The 14,735-nt window shown below is 42.7% G+C and overlaps 1 protein-coding gene across 2 annotated transcripts in view; it reads left to right on the top strand.

Annotated features, from left to right (window-relative positions):
* CILK1 (ciliogenesis associated kinase 1) overlaps positions 1-11,024 on the top strand; it is a 48,516-nt gene extending 37,492 nt beyond the window's left edge. For both annotated transcript variants that reach the window (XM_077812637.1, XM_077812638.1), the window contains 2 exons: positions 6,010-6,123; positions 8,583-11,024. In XM_077812637.1, coding sequence (XP_077668763.1) covers positions 6,010-6,123; positions 8,583-8,737 — 269 coding nt within the window. In that variant the 3' untranslated portion in view covers positions 8,738-11,024. The remainder of the gene's footprint in view (positions 1-6,009; positions 6,124-8,582) is intronic.
* Positions 11,025-14,735: the final 3,711 nt, after the last annotated feature.

Genomic DNA, 14,735 nt, shown 5'->3' with positions numbered 1-14,735 from the left:
CTCATCCATACACTGGAGCATATTAGTTTGATCCTCCAGCAGCCTCAGCATTGAATCCTGCCTCCTCTCATCACACTGCCACCACCTTTCAGCTTCAGCCCTCCCTTCAGCCTGCCACTTACTCTCTTCAGCCCGCCACCTCTCCTCCCGGTCATTTTGTGCTTTCCTGCACTCTGACATTGTCTGCCTCCACACATTCGTCTGTGCTCTGTCAGTGTGGGAGGACAGCATGAGCTCAGAGAACATTTCATCACGAGTGCATTTTTTTTCTCCTTCTAATCTTCACTAGCCTCTGGGAAGGAGAAGATCCTGTGATCCTTGAAACATATGCAGTTGGTGGAGGGGGAAAAAAGGGACAGTGGTATTTAAAAAGACACATTTTCTAGAACAATGGCTACACTCTTTCACGGTAAACCTTGCTGTTAACATTACATACATAGCACATGTGCTTTCGTTCCAAGGTCGCATTTTGCCTCCGCCCCCTCCCCTCCACCGCATGGCTAGCCCCTCCCTCATCCCCGTGGCTAAGAGCGGGGAACATTTCTGTTCAGCCACAGGCAAACAGCCCAGCAGGAAACGGCACCTCTGAATGTCCCCTTAAGAAAAGCACCGTATTTCAACCAGGTGACCATGAATGATATCACTCTCCGGAGGATAACACAGAGAGATAAAGAACGGATGTAGTTTGAACGCCAGCAAACATACACTGCAATACTTTGTTCTACAATGATTCCCAAGTGCGTGCTATTGGCCCAGAGTGGTAAAGTGTCCTACCATGGTGGACGGAATAAGGCTGCCTTCCCCAGAAATCTTTTGCAGAGGCTTTTGGAGTACATCCAGGAGAGCCGCGAATGCCCGGGCAACTTAATCATTAAGCATGCTTGCTTTTAAACCATGTATACTATTTTAAAAGGTACACTCACCAGAGGTCCCTTCTCCACCTGGCGGGTCCAGGAGGCAGCCTTGGGTGGATTCGGGGGGTACTAGCTCCAGGTCCAGGGTGAGAAACAGTTCCTGGCTGTCGGGAAAACCAGTTTCTCCGCTTGCTTGGTGTGAGCTATCTACAACCTCATCATCATCATCATCTTCCTCGTCCCCAAAACCTGCTTCTGTGTTACCTCCATCTCCATTGAAGGAGTCAAACAACATGGCTGGGGTAGTGGTGGCTGAACCCCCTAAAATGGCATGCAGCTCATCATAGAAGCAGCATGTTTGGGGCTCTGACCCGGAGTGGCCGTTTGCCTTTTTGGTTTTCTGGTAGGCCTGCCTCAGCTCATTAAGTTTCACGTGGCACTGCTTCGGGTCCCTGTTATGGCCTCTGTCCTTCATGCCCTGGGAGATTTTGACAAATGTTTTGGCATTTCGAAAACTGGAACGGAGTTCTGATAGCACGGATTCCTCTCCCCATACAGCAATCAGATCCCGTACCTCCTGTTCAGTCCATGCTGGAGCTCTTTTGCGATTCTGGGACTCCATCATGGTCACCTCTGCTGATGAGCTCTGCATGGTCACCTGCAGCTTGCCACGCTGGCCAAACAAGAAACTGAAATTCAAAAGTTCACAGGCCTTTTCCTGTCTGCCTGGCCAGTGCATCTGAGTGCTGTCCAGAGCGGTCACAATGGAGCACTCTGGGATAGCTCCCGGAGGCCAATACTGTCCACAGTACCCCAAATTTGACCTGGCAAGGCCAATTTCAGCGCTAATCCCCTTGTTGGGGGTGGAGTAAGGAAATCGATTTTAAGAGCCCTTTAAGTCGAAAAAAAGGGCTTCATTGTGTGGACGGATGCAGGGTTAAATCGATTTAATGTTGCTAAATTCAATCTCAACTCCTAGTGTAGACCAGGGCTAAGAGAATTGCGAATGGGGCAGGGTGAGAATTTTTGTAATGGCCTCCCAGTTACTCCAAACCACTTTTTGGATCTTAGGCTACCAAAGGCAAGTTGATCTATCCAATGTTTAGCTTGACTGACAGCTTGAAATCTAATCAGTTTAAGATCTTTTCACATACTACACCAATCCCTGAGTTCCCTTGCCAGTTTTTGTGAAATCATCATTTTCTTATTTCCAATTTTTTTCCCTCTCCCTGTTGCCATACAGTGGAGTCGCATCTTATGTGGGAGTTAGATTCTAAAGTCAGCGCGTAAGGCAAAAATTCTGTATAGTCAAAATTACCCTTGAAAATCCCTTAAATCGCCCATAAAGTCTACTGTACAGTATACTGTACATGGTTTTGTGTATACAACCCTGTAGAGTAATATGTATATAGTAATATACAGTATATTATGAGTACACAGTCTTCATGTTTTTGAGGTTGAAGCAGTTCCTAAAACTGTTAAGCCAACCTTAGCTGGCTTTGAATTCTTTCTCATCAGAAGGCTGTCCCCCTACGGCAGGAGGTTTGAACAGCGCATAGAGGCTAAGAGCCTTTTCTTGCAACGTGTTGCCATCGATAGGCACATGTTTACGGTTCATGTCTTCCAGCCATAAGTTTAATCCCTTTTCAGTCTTCACTAAAGTCTTATCACGCACCTGGTTCATCACCTTAGCAGTTATTGAAGCACTTGATGCTACGGCTTGACGAATTTCTCTCTTTCGAATCTTGAGGGCATGGATGCTAGATTCATTGAGGCCATATTTACGCTCCACGTTGGAGACCGACTTACCGTCTCTCAATAAGTCCAACACAGCCAGTTTTTCCTCCAGCGTTGGAACAGATCGCTGTTTCTTCGGTTGAGCACCAGACGAAGTAGTTGGCTTGCGTTTAGGGGCCATGTTGTACGAAAAATACATACAGTATCTTTAAACACTAGAATCACACTCAGCACGGCGAGATGCTCACACTATGAGAGTCACGCGGGAACTGAGACCGACTGAGGGAACAGCAGATTCATGTCTCCCATCTCACGCTCACTCCAGGGCATATGCTCATTGAGTGGAATGGTGGGCGGAATCGCCTGCACTATTTACAGGTATCTTGTTTTTCTTTTTTTTTTACTGAGCGCGTATAGTTGAATTTGCGTAAGTTAAATGCGCTATGATGTGACTCACCTATATAAACAAGTTTCAGAGTAACAGCCGTGTTAGTCTGTATACGCAAAAAGAAAAGGAGTACTTGTGGCACCTTAGAGACTAACCAACTTTCCACAGTATGCATCCGATGAAGTGAGCTGTAGCTCACGAAAGCTTATGCTCAAATAAATTGCTTAGTCTCTAAGGTGCCACAAGTACTCCTTTTCTTTCTGTATAAACAAATCACACAAATGGGGAGAGCTGACTATATAGAAGAATGGATTAAACTGACTATACAAAGTGATGTCAAATACATAAAGTAATCAAACAAATTTTCTCATTAATCTTCTTTCAGTACATTAGATACTATTGTTCAATTGTAGCTAAAAAGAAAAATCCAGAGGGAAGCATGATTTTAAGTTTGTGGTTAGAGAGAGGTGGGTGAGGTAATATCTTTTGTGGCGAGAGACAAGCTTACACAGAGCTCTTCTTCAGTCTGGGAAACAGTTAGGGTTTGTCTACACTGACTGCACTATAGCACTTTCTGAAGATGCCACCTATGCCCATGGGAGAGGTTCTCATTGATGCTTGCAAAGTTGCCATTGAACAGAGGTTTTCAGCAGAAAGCTTTACATTCGCAGTAAAATTGGATGAGCATATAAGTGATGCAGCAAATGGCTAAAACCAGGACGTTGTCCCAATAAATGAAGCTTTCCATAGTAACATTAAAACGGAGAGGCTATCTCTTCATTTAGAAATGTTAAGTGATATTTGCAGATCGAGAAATTGCCAGCTTAATTCGGTGAGCGAAGTGAAGCAATTTCTGAAACAAAACGAAGGCTTGATTGACATGTTGTCAGAAGTTACAATTCTCCTGAAATTATTCTACACAATTCCAACTCCAACCTGCACCGCTGAGTGATCATTCAGTTGCCTGCGCAGACTGAAAAATTATTTGCGAACGCAGTGAGCCAAGAATGTCTAAATCACTTGGCATTTCTACACAGTCATAAGAACTCTACCTCTGAACTGGATGTTGCAAGTCTCCTGGATGACTTCATTTCAAGAACCAAATGATGACGAAAAGTGTTTGCTACCTCCTGAAGAATATCGCAAAAGAAGGGGCTACATTTTGTTTTAATTTTAGAAAGTATTTGCTTTTGAGGGTTATTGATCCAAGAGTGCTTGGTTGTTTCTGTATTCAAAAGAGTATTATTAAAGTTGATAGGCTTAGTTAAATACGTTTTTCTTACGATAGTGATATTGTGCAATATAGGGAAACTGTTAAACGCTTACTGTTTCCAGTCCATTTTTACATTATTTTAAAAAATATACATCTGCTTACAAGGCAAGTACGGAGGGCCGGACTTGGACCCATTCTGGGCACCACCAAACATTATACCAACCTCCCACCCCTCTAAGTAGCTTATTCTAAGTGCTAGAGTGGCACAGCTGCAGTGCGGTAAGTGTAGACAAGCCCTCAGAGTATGGCTGCTAAATACAAGCTGGAAGAGATTGTTAGCATAAGTAGCTGGCACATATTTCAAGGGACTATTCAAGGAGAATTGGCCTGTTAACACCCCTCCAGTCATAGGGGTGAAAGAAGCAGGTGGGGAAGCTGTTAGTGGGTTATAGATTGTTGTAATAAGCAATAAATCCAGTGTCCCTTTTTAAAAAAAAAATCTTAAAAATAATTCTTCATGGTTTTATTTTTTCCCTTTCAATCCCTGTTACTTTATTTGTAGTAAATAATGAGGGAGTTCTTAATATTTTTTTAAATGTAAACAATTACTGTGAATTACCACTCTAAATGATAGTCTCTGGGCCAGGGAAAGAGAATGAGAACGACTCTGCAGTTTGATAGACAGGGCACTCACTACGGTTCAAGTTCCTGCTCCAATTACTATTTATAAAAAGTGGAATAGTTTCAAGAGGAGAGGCTGAAAAGGGACCACACTAAAATATCCATTGGCCCACTGGCAAGGGCACTCTCCCGCAATGCGAGAGAACCAGGTTCAAATCTTTTTTTCTCCACATCAAGCAGAAGTAGAAATTGAAGCCAGGTGTCCCACATCTGAGGTGAGTGCCCTAGGCCAAAGCTTATCCAGGAGCTGTCACCACAACAAATCCTCCACCTGCTTGTGTCTGAATGCCTGAAAAAGTTGGTGATTATATTACCGTAACATTTCACACACAGATTTTTTTTTTTTTTAACTTTGATTTGCTGAAAAATTATCAAACCCATTTCAGGTTGAAACATACATTGTTTTTATTCTTAAACAGCAAACCAAAAAAATCTGTTGCCCAACTCTGTTTTGGGACACGCTTCTTCTCCCCTTAATTTGGTGTAACTCACTGATTTCTATGAGAATTTTGCCGGGCAGCAAAGGGCCTAATCTTGCAAGGTAATAAAAGGCCCCTAATGTAGATGCTCAGCGCATTTAAGCTCAGCTCTAAAGGAAAGACTGCAGGAATTGGGCCCCCTCAGCTGGGTCTCTCTTCTCTGGGAGGCCATGTCTACACTACGGCGCTACGGCAGCATAACTATAGTGCTGTACTGTACTAGTGCCATAGTGTAGACACTTTCTACAGTGACAGAGGAGGAGGGTTTTCTATTGCTATAGGAACGCCACTTCCCCAAGCAGTGGTAGCTAGCTGTGTCTATGCCGGCAGTTAGATCGGTATAGCTGCAGCGCTCAGCCGTAGTTGTCTCAACCTCATGTCCAAGTGCAGACCAGGCCTTAGTGTTTCATGCAGTGTGAGGGTGCCAGCCTTCCAGATAAGTACGTAACAGGCCAGATCCGCAGCTGGTGTGTATCAGCGTAGCTCCATTGACTGACTTACACCAGGTAAATATTTTGTCCAGTCTTCAGTGTGCCCCACCAATACACCATTTTTGAAATACCTTCACAAGAGCTACAGTAAAGTAGGGTGTGTGTGTGTGTGTGTGTTTCATTGCACACTGACTTCGTGTTTCTGATCACTTACAAATTCTTTCAGGGCACTCAGGATCGAGCAGATTGACGGGTGGTTATGTCTCTTCATTTCTGAAGAAGGAAATAGGCTCTGCTGGGCAGAGGGTTCAGTTAGCACCAGTTGCAGATCCATCTTCTAGTAAGTATAACTCTGAGTTTGGTTGTTTGCTTGTTTGGGCAATAATGCTGTCTGTTGATAAACTGTCTAGTCAAAAGTGCTTGACCACACTTTATTTCATTATGAAATATACTCAAGAGACCAAATAACCAATGTCAGTCAGGTTTATTAATATGATACAGGAGAGAGGTTCTGTACGATACCAGTCTCCAAGGAGCAGTCCTGTGCAGCAGTGTTACATTCACCTTGCACAGAAGGTGTGCTCCTCAAAATTACATTCCAAAAGCCATCTTCTTAGACCCTGCTTGTTTGCCAATAAAAAGGTACTACGTATATCACCTGAAACTAGAGTCAATTAATCAGCTTTTTTTACCTTGTTTCTGGTACCATGATGTACCCCTTTATCTTTTATTCTGAACCCACACATTCCAGGTCAGGATGCATCCTTATCTTTGTTCTGGGTGCATGCCTTCCAGGTACTAAGAAGTGTGAAGACCCCTCCTAGGTCTGTACCAGGATAAATAGGTTTGTGAGGGTAACTCCCTTTCTGTGGCTGTGAGGAAACAATTGTATGTCCTGATACTGACAGTTTTCCTATCTACTTAAGCCAAAGTTTACTTCAGCTAATGCAAGCTAATGTTATGGGATACTTAGCATAGGTGAACAAGATTGTGGAATAGGCCAGTTTAGGCTGTATCACGGTTACAATATTTGTGCTTAATGTATACTAATATATGGTGAGGATAGTGCATATTATGATATATGCTAACCAGCATATTAGACAACTCAGTGTCTGCAGCATTAATCTTCAGTTTTTATATTTGACTTTATTGTAAAGAAGTGAGTCATTAGAGCTATAGGTCCTGATCTTGCAACTCTTACTCATGTTACAAGGGTTGCAGGATTAAGTCTATTCTGACTTCTTTAAACTGTTCTAAAACATCAGTTTTACCAATTAAACAAAAGTATAGCCTGTACTCCGCAACACAGCCATCCCAGAATGCACAGCTGCTATTACCACCAAAGGTGGGTGTCACCGTGCACATCACTCACCACTGTATCTCCCCGGGGCACTTCTCCATAGCCCTACCATCTCCTTCACTGTCCATCAGGGCCTGCAACTACCCAGTCTCAGTAGCCAGCCAGGAGCTCCTCTTGCTCCCTCAGTCCCTCCCAGCAGTTGCTCTGTCCAAGGTGCCGCAGGTCTCTCAGCCTGCTAGAGAGACAGACTTCACTCCTTGAGCTCCAGGCAGAGGCTGACACCGCTCTGCAGCTTTTTTAATGTGGGACTGCTGGGCCCAGATTGGCTGCTCCCTGTGCAGCCTCCTTAGGCTGCTTTTAACCCTTTCCCTGCCAGCATGGGGTAAACACCTCATCAGAGTGGGATTTTCAGAAGCACCTTAGTGATTTAGGAGCACAAGTCTCAAAAACCCCACACTAAATTGTCTATTCATTATAAAAAAACAGAGTTTATTTGCAGCTTGAGTAAGGACAGAGTAAACACTGGGGCACAGATTCACACTCTGCTCCATCCCTTCTGTACCCCTTTTGGCAACTCAAAGGGGCTGGAGAATAACCACATCTCCTCAGCCTGGGATTCCCTCACTGGGGGGGACTCTACTGCTGGTACAAAGCCCGAGTAGTCCACTTCTGTGCCACCCCTCACTTGCAGCCCCCAGTCAAAGGGCTATTATGCTCCAGATATTCTCTGCTAGCATGTAGCCCTTTGTGGTCATATCTAGTGAGGATATTTTAGTGCAGCCTTGAGGCTGCTTTAAAGTATGCTGGGGCCAAGCACAGAACTGGCCACAAAATCAGCAAGCTGCAAATTGGTTCTTTTGCACCCCATCTCTTGCTGCATCCAGCAGATACTGGGCACAGTAGAGAATCTGGTCTGAGGAGGGATCTTGGCATATGGCTCATCATATTATTATTTCACGTATCCTGATCTTTTTATTTTATTTCTTTAAATACAACTTGGCTCTACAGTTGCAGCATCTAACAGAGAAAGTATACAGTGGCTTTTTTAAAGGAGCAATTCCTCCAGCTGAACCAGTCTGTAACAGGGTTTAGCAGGGCCTCCTTTGTTCCTGCCTCTGCTGTGTTCCAAAAACCACTCAGAGACCTTCTAGCTCACCAGTGCAGTTTATTTACAGGGTGCAATCCCACCACCTTCTCACCACATACAGCTTACAGGTTTCAGCCTTAAGGGCGTCTCAGTTTCTGCAGCCAGGAGGGAAGAGTTACCCCTGTCCTGCCACTCTCTGTCTCCCCGCCCCCTGGGGCCTGTATATAGCCACGGCTGATTAGGCTGGAAACTGTTTTCCCCTTTGCCAATGAGGCATACATTTCTCTAGCCAGCTCCAATTTAACTGGATTGGGGCTGGAGAGACAGAGGGCAGGCTCTGGGGTTCAGCCCAGCACCCTGTCATACAGTCACTGAAACTTTATCTAATGGCTTTTTTTCTTCTCATTTGTAGATATCGCTTCTCTGAAGTCTGTCAGACCTCATATTGGGCGGCCATCATTTAATACACCTTCAAAAAGCACACCAGCATTAATGCCGCGTCCACCGCCAATTCAGCCAATCCATGGACGCACTGACTGGTCTTCAAAGTACGGAGCTCACCGGTGACTTGCAGAAAGCACTTTCTGTTGAAGCACTGCACATTTCTCATGAAATGTTGACCAGTGCTAGACCATTTGCCATGACTTTGTAAGCCTGTGATTTGAAAGAAACCTTATCTTCTTTGAGCAAGACATTTCAAGACTTTTTTTTTTAGTTTTATTTGTATTGATTTGAATTCAATCTTATACCTTTTTGTATAAAATTGTTTTGTTATATGATCAGGTTCAATTATTTTCTTAAAACCAATACATTTTGTATATATGGCTTGAGGTTTTGGGCATTTTATACGATAAACTTTGTAATGAACTCGATAAAAATTTAATATTTCCTTTGTCAGGTCCAAATATTTTATACAAGTAAATAAAATGTAGCAGACTGAGGCAGTATTGCAAAGGAGATACAATTGTGAGAAAGGGGCATTTGCCAAATATTGTTTTGTGGTGGAGTTTGATGTTCTGAATGGGACATATGAGGCAAGGCGGTCAATCAAACTGATTAACCCAGCCTTATTTCAGCACCATGCTGCACGAGCTGGATGCGATTGTCAGCCTTTCACCTGCTTTGGGCTGACTTAACATGAAAGACTAAGGGCCTGAACTTGCTCTCCTTGAGGTCAATGGCAGGTGGATTGGGCCCTAAGTCAATCACAGGCTTATTGAAGGGTGGTTTTTACCTTTGGCTGGTGTTTGTAAATTTGTCTTCATGCTGTTTTTGCTGCCTGTCAGTTTTACAGTTCTGGGGCTGATCCTGTAATCCCGAAGCCAAATCCCTGCTAACTACACTGGGAGTTTGGCCTGAATGAGGCCAGCAGGATTAGGCTGCTAGTTTGACTACATTCAGCCTGTTTCTAATGCTGTCTCCATTCAGTAAGTATTCTGTGGGTTTTGCTCATCTGTCCTGAAGTGCCACTTCAGACTTAACTGTTGTTGTCGTCTTTCAGAGTGAAAATAAAACATGCTGCATAGGGGGCTGCTCCTATTAGTCAATTATAACGTTCCTAAAGACTTCCACGGAGCAAAGTCAGACCATGTTTTTGTAGGGCAAGTAGGAGCTGGAGAAATATTTGAGGCACTATTGAATATGACAAAGCTGGCTCACAGGCAGACTAACGTAGTATTAGTGATGCACCAGCAGCGAAGTTTAAGAAACCATATATGCAGCTGACGTAATTTCTATGGCTTTGTTTTCCAGCCTGATTCCCTTAGTGTATCAGATGCAGTTTTCATAAACAAGTAAATTTCAATCAACAGTTACAGTGCTGATTTAGCTTACCTTCCCATGTTGTTAAATATAGATCAGTTTCCATAAACATAGTCTTATTGGCTATTTTGTTATAGGAAGCATTTAAGATCAAATTCTGGTCCCCGTGATGTCCATGGCAAAAATCTCAGTTGATTTCATTGAGACCAGGATTTGACTTATGCAGTAGGGAAAAAGTAACATGGTAGAGAAGTTACAAGGGTTACTGACAGAGAAAAGCAGCCAAATAGGCAGGTACAAAACTGAGTGGGGATTGCCCTCTCCATTCTAAATGTTTAGCTTATCAAAGTGCACTGGAAAAGGCCACCTCCCCTTTCTAGCAAAAATGTGCAAAAAGGTAAGAAAATAATCTGTGTATTTCACCACACAGAAAACCCTCCCTGATCTCTCGAGGATAAAGGCTTGGGAACGGCCTCGTATTCATATGGAGCCTGATAATTCACAGGCAGGCCTGGGCCCAACCCCAGAGTATCCGTGCAGAGTGCCTCTTTCTTTGCACTCTTTCCAAGACCCTCTTCCCCTGAGCTAGCCTAGCGGCTACATTGCTCTTCAGTTTCCCCAATCTATCTGCACACTGCCTCCCCTTCCAAAGGGCAGAAGCTGGATTATATGCCCTAGGGCAATTTCTCTGCCAGTCCCGTTCTGAAATCAGCAGAGCACCAAATATGATTTGCTTATGTAGAGAGAGAGGAGCAGCTGCTGGCTCAGCTGTAGGAGAGAGCGGGATGGATAGTGGCGAGTGCCTTTGTTCTATGCGCTGTGACAACAGGTGGGCAGCATATGCTGCTCTCCACACAATGCAATGAAGGAGCAAAATGGTCTATGCATTATTTAAAAATTAATATGTACATCGGATCTTCACAGAATCGCATCATGGCTCTCTAATCCTCACCACCCAGGCTTTGTTACCAGTTAACTAGCAAACACTCATTTTCAAACCTATAGGTACTTGCTAACAGAGCTGTGATGTTGGTTTACACACAAGGAAGTAAAACAGAGCCATTTTGAATTATGCAGCACTAGATGCATGTACTGGGGGAAGGGGTGGGGTGGGGTGGGGTGGGAGGAGTGTTTGCCAAGTGGAAAGGGAAAAAATTGTGTATTTACATTTTTTAAAACCATATAGAATAAGAACTGACTGTTTCCTGTCTGGAAATCAAAATCTTCATTTATATTTAGAGATCGTTTTAATTTATTTATAATGAATGAACTGACACTAACAAGAGAGATGTTTGGACCTATACAATATCTAGCTAGGTGTTTGTAAATAGTCTATTCTGCTGTGACCATATGCCCCTAATTCTCATAAATGGTCGTAGTGCCTATCATTGTCAGAATAGAGTATTTAGAGCCCAATCCTGCAACCCTTACTCAGGCAAGCAAGTAATTTGCTGGAGTAAGGGGTTCAGAATCATGGCTAGTCCTGCCAAGGGGTCCACAAGAAGGGTCATAAGGTTATTCGGTGCAGGAATAAGGATCTGCATTCAAACCCCTTTGCAAATGTGGGGGCCTTTATTTGTCAAACCTAAACAGCTCACATTCAAAAATTGTCTACTCAAGTTTTAAATTAAACAGATGTAATGCATAGATTCACTCAGTAGCAAGTGTATCGTGGGCACAATCCTGCAGTCTTTACTCAGGCAAACTCACACTGAGCTCATTGAGAGTTTTTGCTTGAATAGGGACTGCAGGGTTGGGCTATATCATTTTTATTTTTATTTTTATTTAATGTTTTCTTTGATTTGTTCTGTTTAGATGGGAAAAAGTAGAGAATGTACATTGCATTGAAAACCTGACCAAAAGCAATATATTTGTAAGAAAACATATCACATGCAAAATATTACCTATCTCTTAGCAGGTTCTGCAGCATTTTTATGCTAAGTATACGATTCTGATTTTTAGAATGATTTTACCATTTACAGTTTCTCATACTCATGTGTAATATGTAATAATGACCTTAATATGAAGGAGTCAGACCTTGGGTTGACATGTTAATCTGTATTATCTTGATTTTTCTTAAATTATGTGCAGAGAAATAAAATGAAATTAGTACAGAAACCCTCCCCACACTGTTTACAGATTCATTAAAAATGCTTTAGCAAAAGTACGTACCCTAAGATGGGGAGAAAAATATTTATTGAAAGAAATGAAAACCCAGAAGATTTTCTATTTGTTTTTTTTTTCAGTGTGTGTGTTATTGGGGGTGGATGTTTAAACTGTTTAATTCCTTCTGTGTAAAGAGCCTGCTGCCCAGAATAAAGTTACTCTTGAAGAGATGTTGACTTAAGTGTTGTTTTTCATTCAGATGCTAATATCTAGGGATAGTTAATTATATTTTTAAATAATAACCCTTGCATTTAATCCCTTTTGAATTTTGCTTCTAACAAAGATCTTTTTGTCTGCAAGTTCCGGGTTATGATCTTCATCCAAATATGTGGCATTTTGTCAGCTTCTGTCCCTTACAGTTAAACACTGAGATCCTCTCCATTAAAGCCACTAACGGTGTTGGAGAGTTAGAGCTTGATGGCTGAGCCAAACCTGAGTGGCTCTGCAACCCCAATCACCCAGCAGCAATGCCCAGAGTATGGAAGTGGGCTCTGGAGCCACTGCTGTGACTTTTGTGTGGGGTGAGCTTGCTCTCCCACCCCATGGCCTCCTTGAGCATGTAGCGTGAGACTTTGCCTTAAAACTATTCAAAGACTGAAGCTGGTGCAGAACCGTTATTCAGTGAGGTATACTGTTGGCAGTATAAGGTACCAGTGTGCCTGCCTAGATAGAGTTTCTAAGATGTTCATCATGCCTTATAAAGCTCTAAATGACCCGAGACCTGCCTATAGGAGATCACCTCTCTTCCTGTGACATGCTGCCACAGCTGTGGTCAATAGAGATGCTCCAATTGGATCTGCCTTATAAAAGCAAAGGAGACTGCTGATGGGGGATACTCTAAGAGCCACTGGGTGCTGGAACTTGTTTCCCACCTCCTTCCACCCTTTTGGTTCATAGCCTGAAACTAATTTCCTTCTAAGTATGCTGCCAAAGCCATGTAGTTGAGAGAGATTGTGAGAAAGGTTGAAAGGCTTGTTCCTGGGGGAGAGGAAAAAGGGCTTTTCTGGTTTTGAGTTGCTCATCCACTCAATTAATGTTGAGTATTCAGTGCTGCTGGTGGTCATTGTTACTGCAAGTTTGGTTATTTTTTAGGACACCTAGAGCTGTCTGAATGGTTCCCCCCCCCCTTTTTTTTTGTTTCTAATGTTTTTACATCTAAAATTGCCTAATGCAAAATATTTTTAATAATGCAAAAACCTGTTTTGCAGTATAGTGAAATAAAACATCCTAGAAATATTTTACTAATAGAGATTATTACTGTTCCATCGAGGGGAAAAAAATACAGCAGCAGCATGTTCCTGTGTCCTGATTAAACACTCAAGCCAGGAAATGACACCTAAAGTTGTCCATGTATCTTTAACAACACCTATCTTCATATGCATTTTAAACAGCCATCTATAGACCTACAAGGCAAACGTAACAGACTTTCAATATTTCTCTGTGCTGTATTGTTTCTGAATTGGAATTAATTTGCAAACTGGACACCATTAAATTAGGCTTGAATAAAGACTGGGGGTGGATGGGTCATTACACAAAGTAAAACTATTTCCCCATGCTTATTCCCCCCCCCCACCCCTCACTGTTACTCACACCTTCTTGTCAACTGTTGGAAATGGGCCATCCTGATTATCACTACAAAAGTTTTTTTTTCTGCTGCTGCTAATAGCCCACCTTAACTGATTACTCTTGTTTCAGTTGGTATGGCAACACCCATTTTTTCATGTTGTGTGTGTGTGTGTCTATGTATATGTATATTATATATATCTCCCAACTGTATTTTCCACTGCAAGCAACCGATGAAGGGGGTTTTAGTCGATGAAAGCTTATGCTCAAATATATTTGTTAGTCTGTAAGGTGCCACAAGGACGCCTGGTTCTTTTTTGCTGATACAAACTAACATGGCTGCCATTCTGAAATTTGCAAAAAGAAAAGGAGGACTTGTGGCACCTTAGAGACTAACCAATTTATTTGAGCATAAGGTTTCGTGAGCTACAGCTCACTTCATCAGATGCATACTGTGGAAAGTGTAGAAGACGTTTTTATACACACAAACCATGAAAAAATTTGTAGTGATAATCACCCATTTTTTCATGGTTTGTGTGTATAAAAACGTCTTCTATACTTTCCACAGTATGCATCCGATGAAGTGAGCTGTAGCTCACAAAAGCTTATGCTCAAATAAATTGGTTAGTCTCTAAGGTGCCACAAGTACTCCTTTTCTTTTTGCAAATACAGACTAACACGGCTGTTACTCTGAACCCTGAAATTTGTGTTTCTGTTACTCATGCTTTTTGTGTGATTTGTGTAAGACCACCATAAGAAAACTTTTTTTTGGTACCTAGAGCGGCAGTACCATGATACAACTAAAAGCCAATCCTGAGCAAAACCTTGTTTGAACACGGGCAGCAGCAGCATTGCTTTCCAATTTGAAACAGATTTTAGAAAAAGAAAGGCAGACTGCCACATGCAGCGCCTCACTTGGATGTGTCTGGAGTCTTGGAAGCTTGACTACCCTACGTTCTCCTACAAATGGACCTTGAGCTTGTTTGGAGGTTCTAGCAGGGGAGCGCAGCTACCGTAAACCCTTGACCGAAGAACGGTACTCCTCTATCTGGGAGGTCGTCCTCTTCGACCGAGC

Source organism: Eretmochelys imbricata, chromosome 3 (genome assembly GCF_965152235.1).
Source record: "Eretmochelys imbricata isolate rEreImb1 chromosome 3, rEreImb1.hap1, whole genome shotgun sequence".
NCBI lineage: Eukaryota > Metazoa > Chordata > Testudines > Cheloniidae > Eretmochelys > Eretmochelys imbricata.
This window is presented reverse-complemented; position numbering and strand designations above follow the sequence as displayed.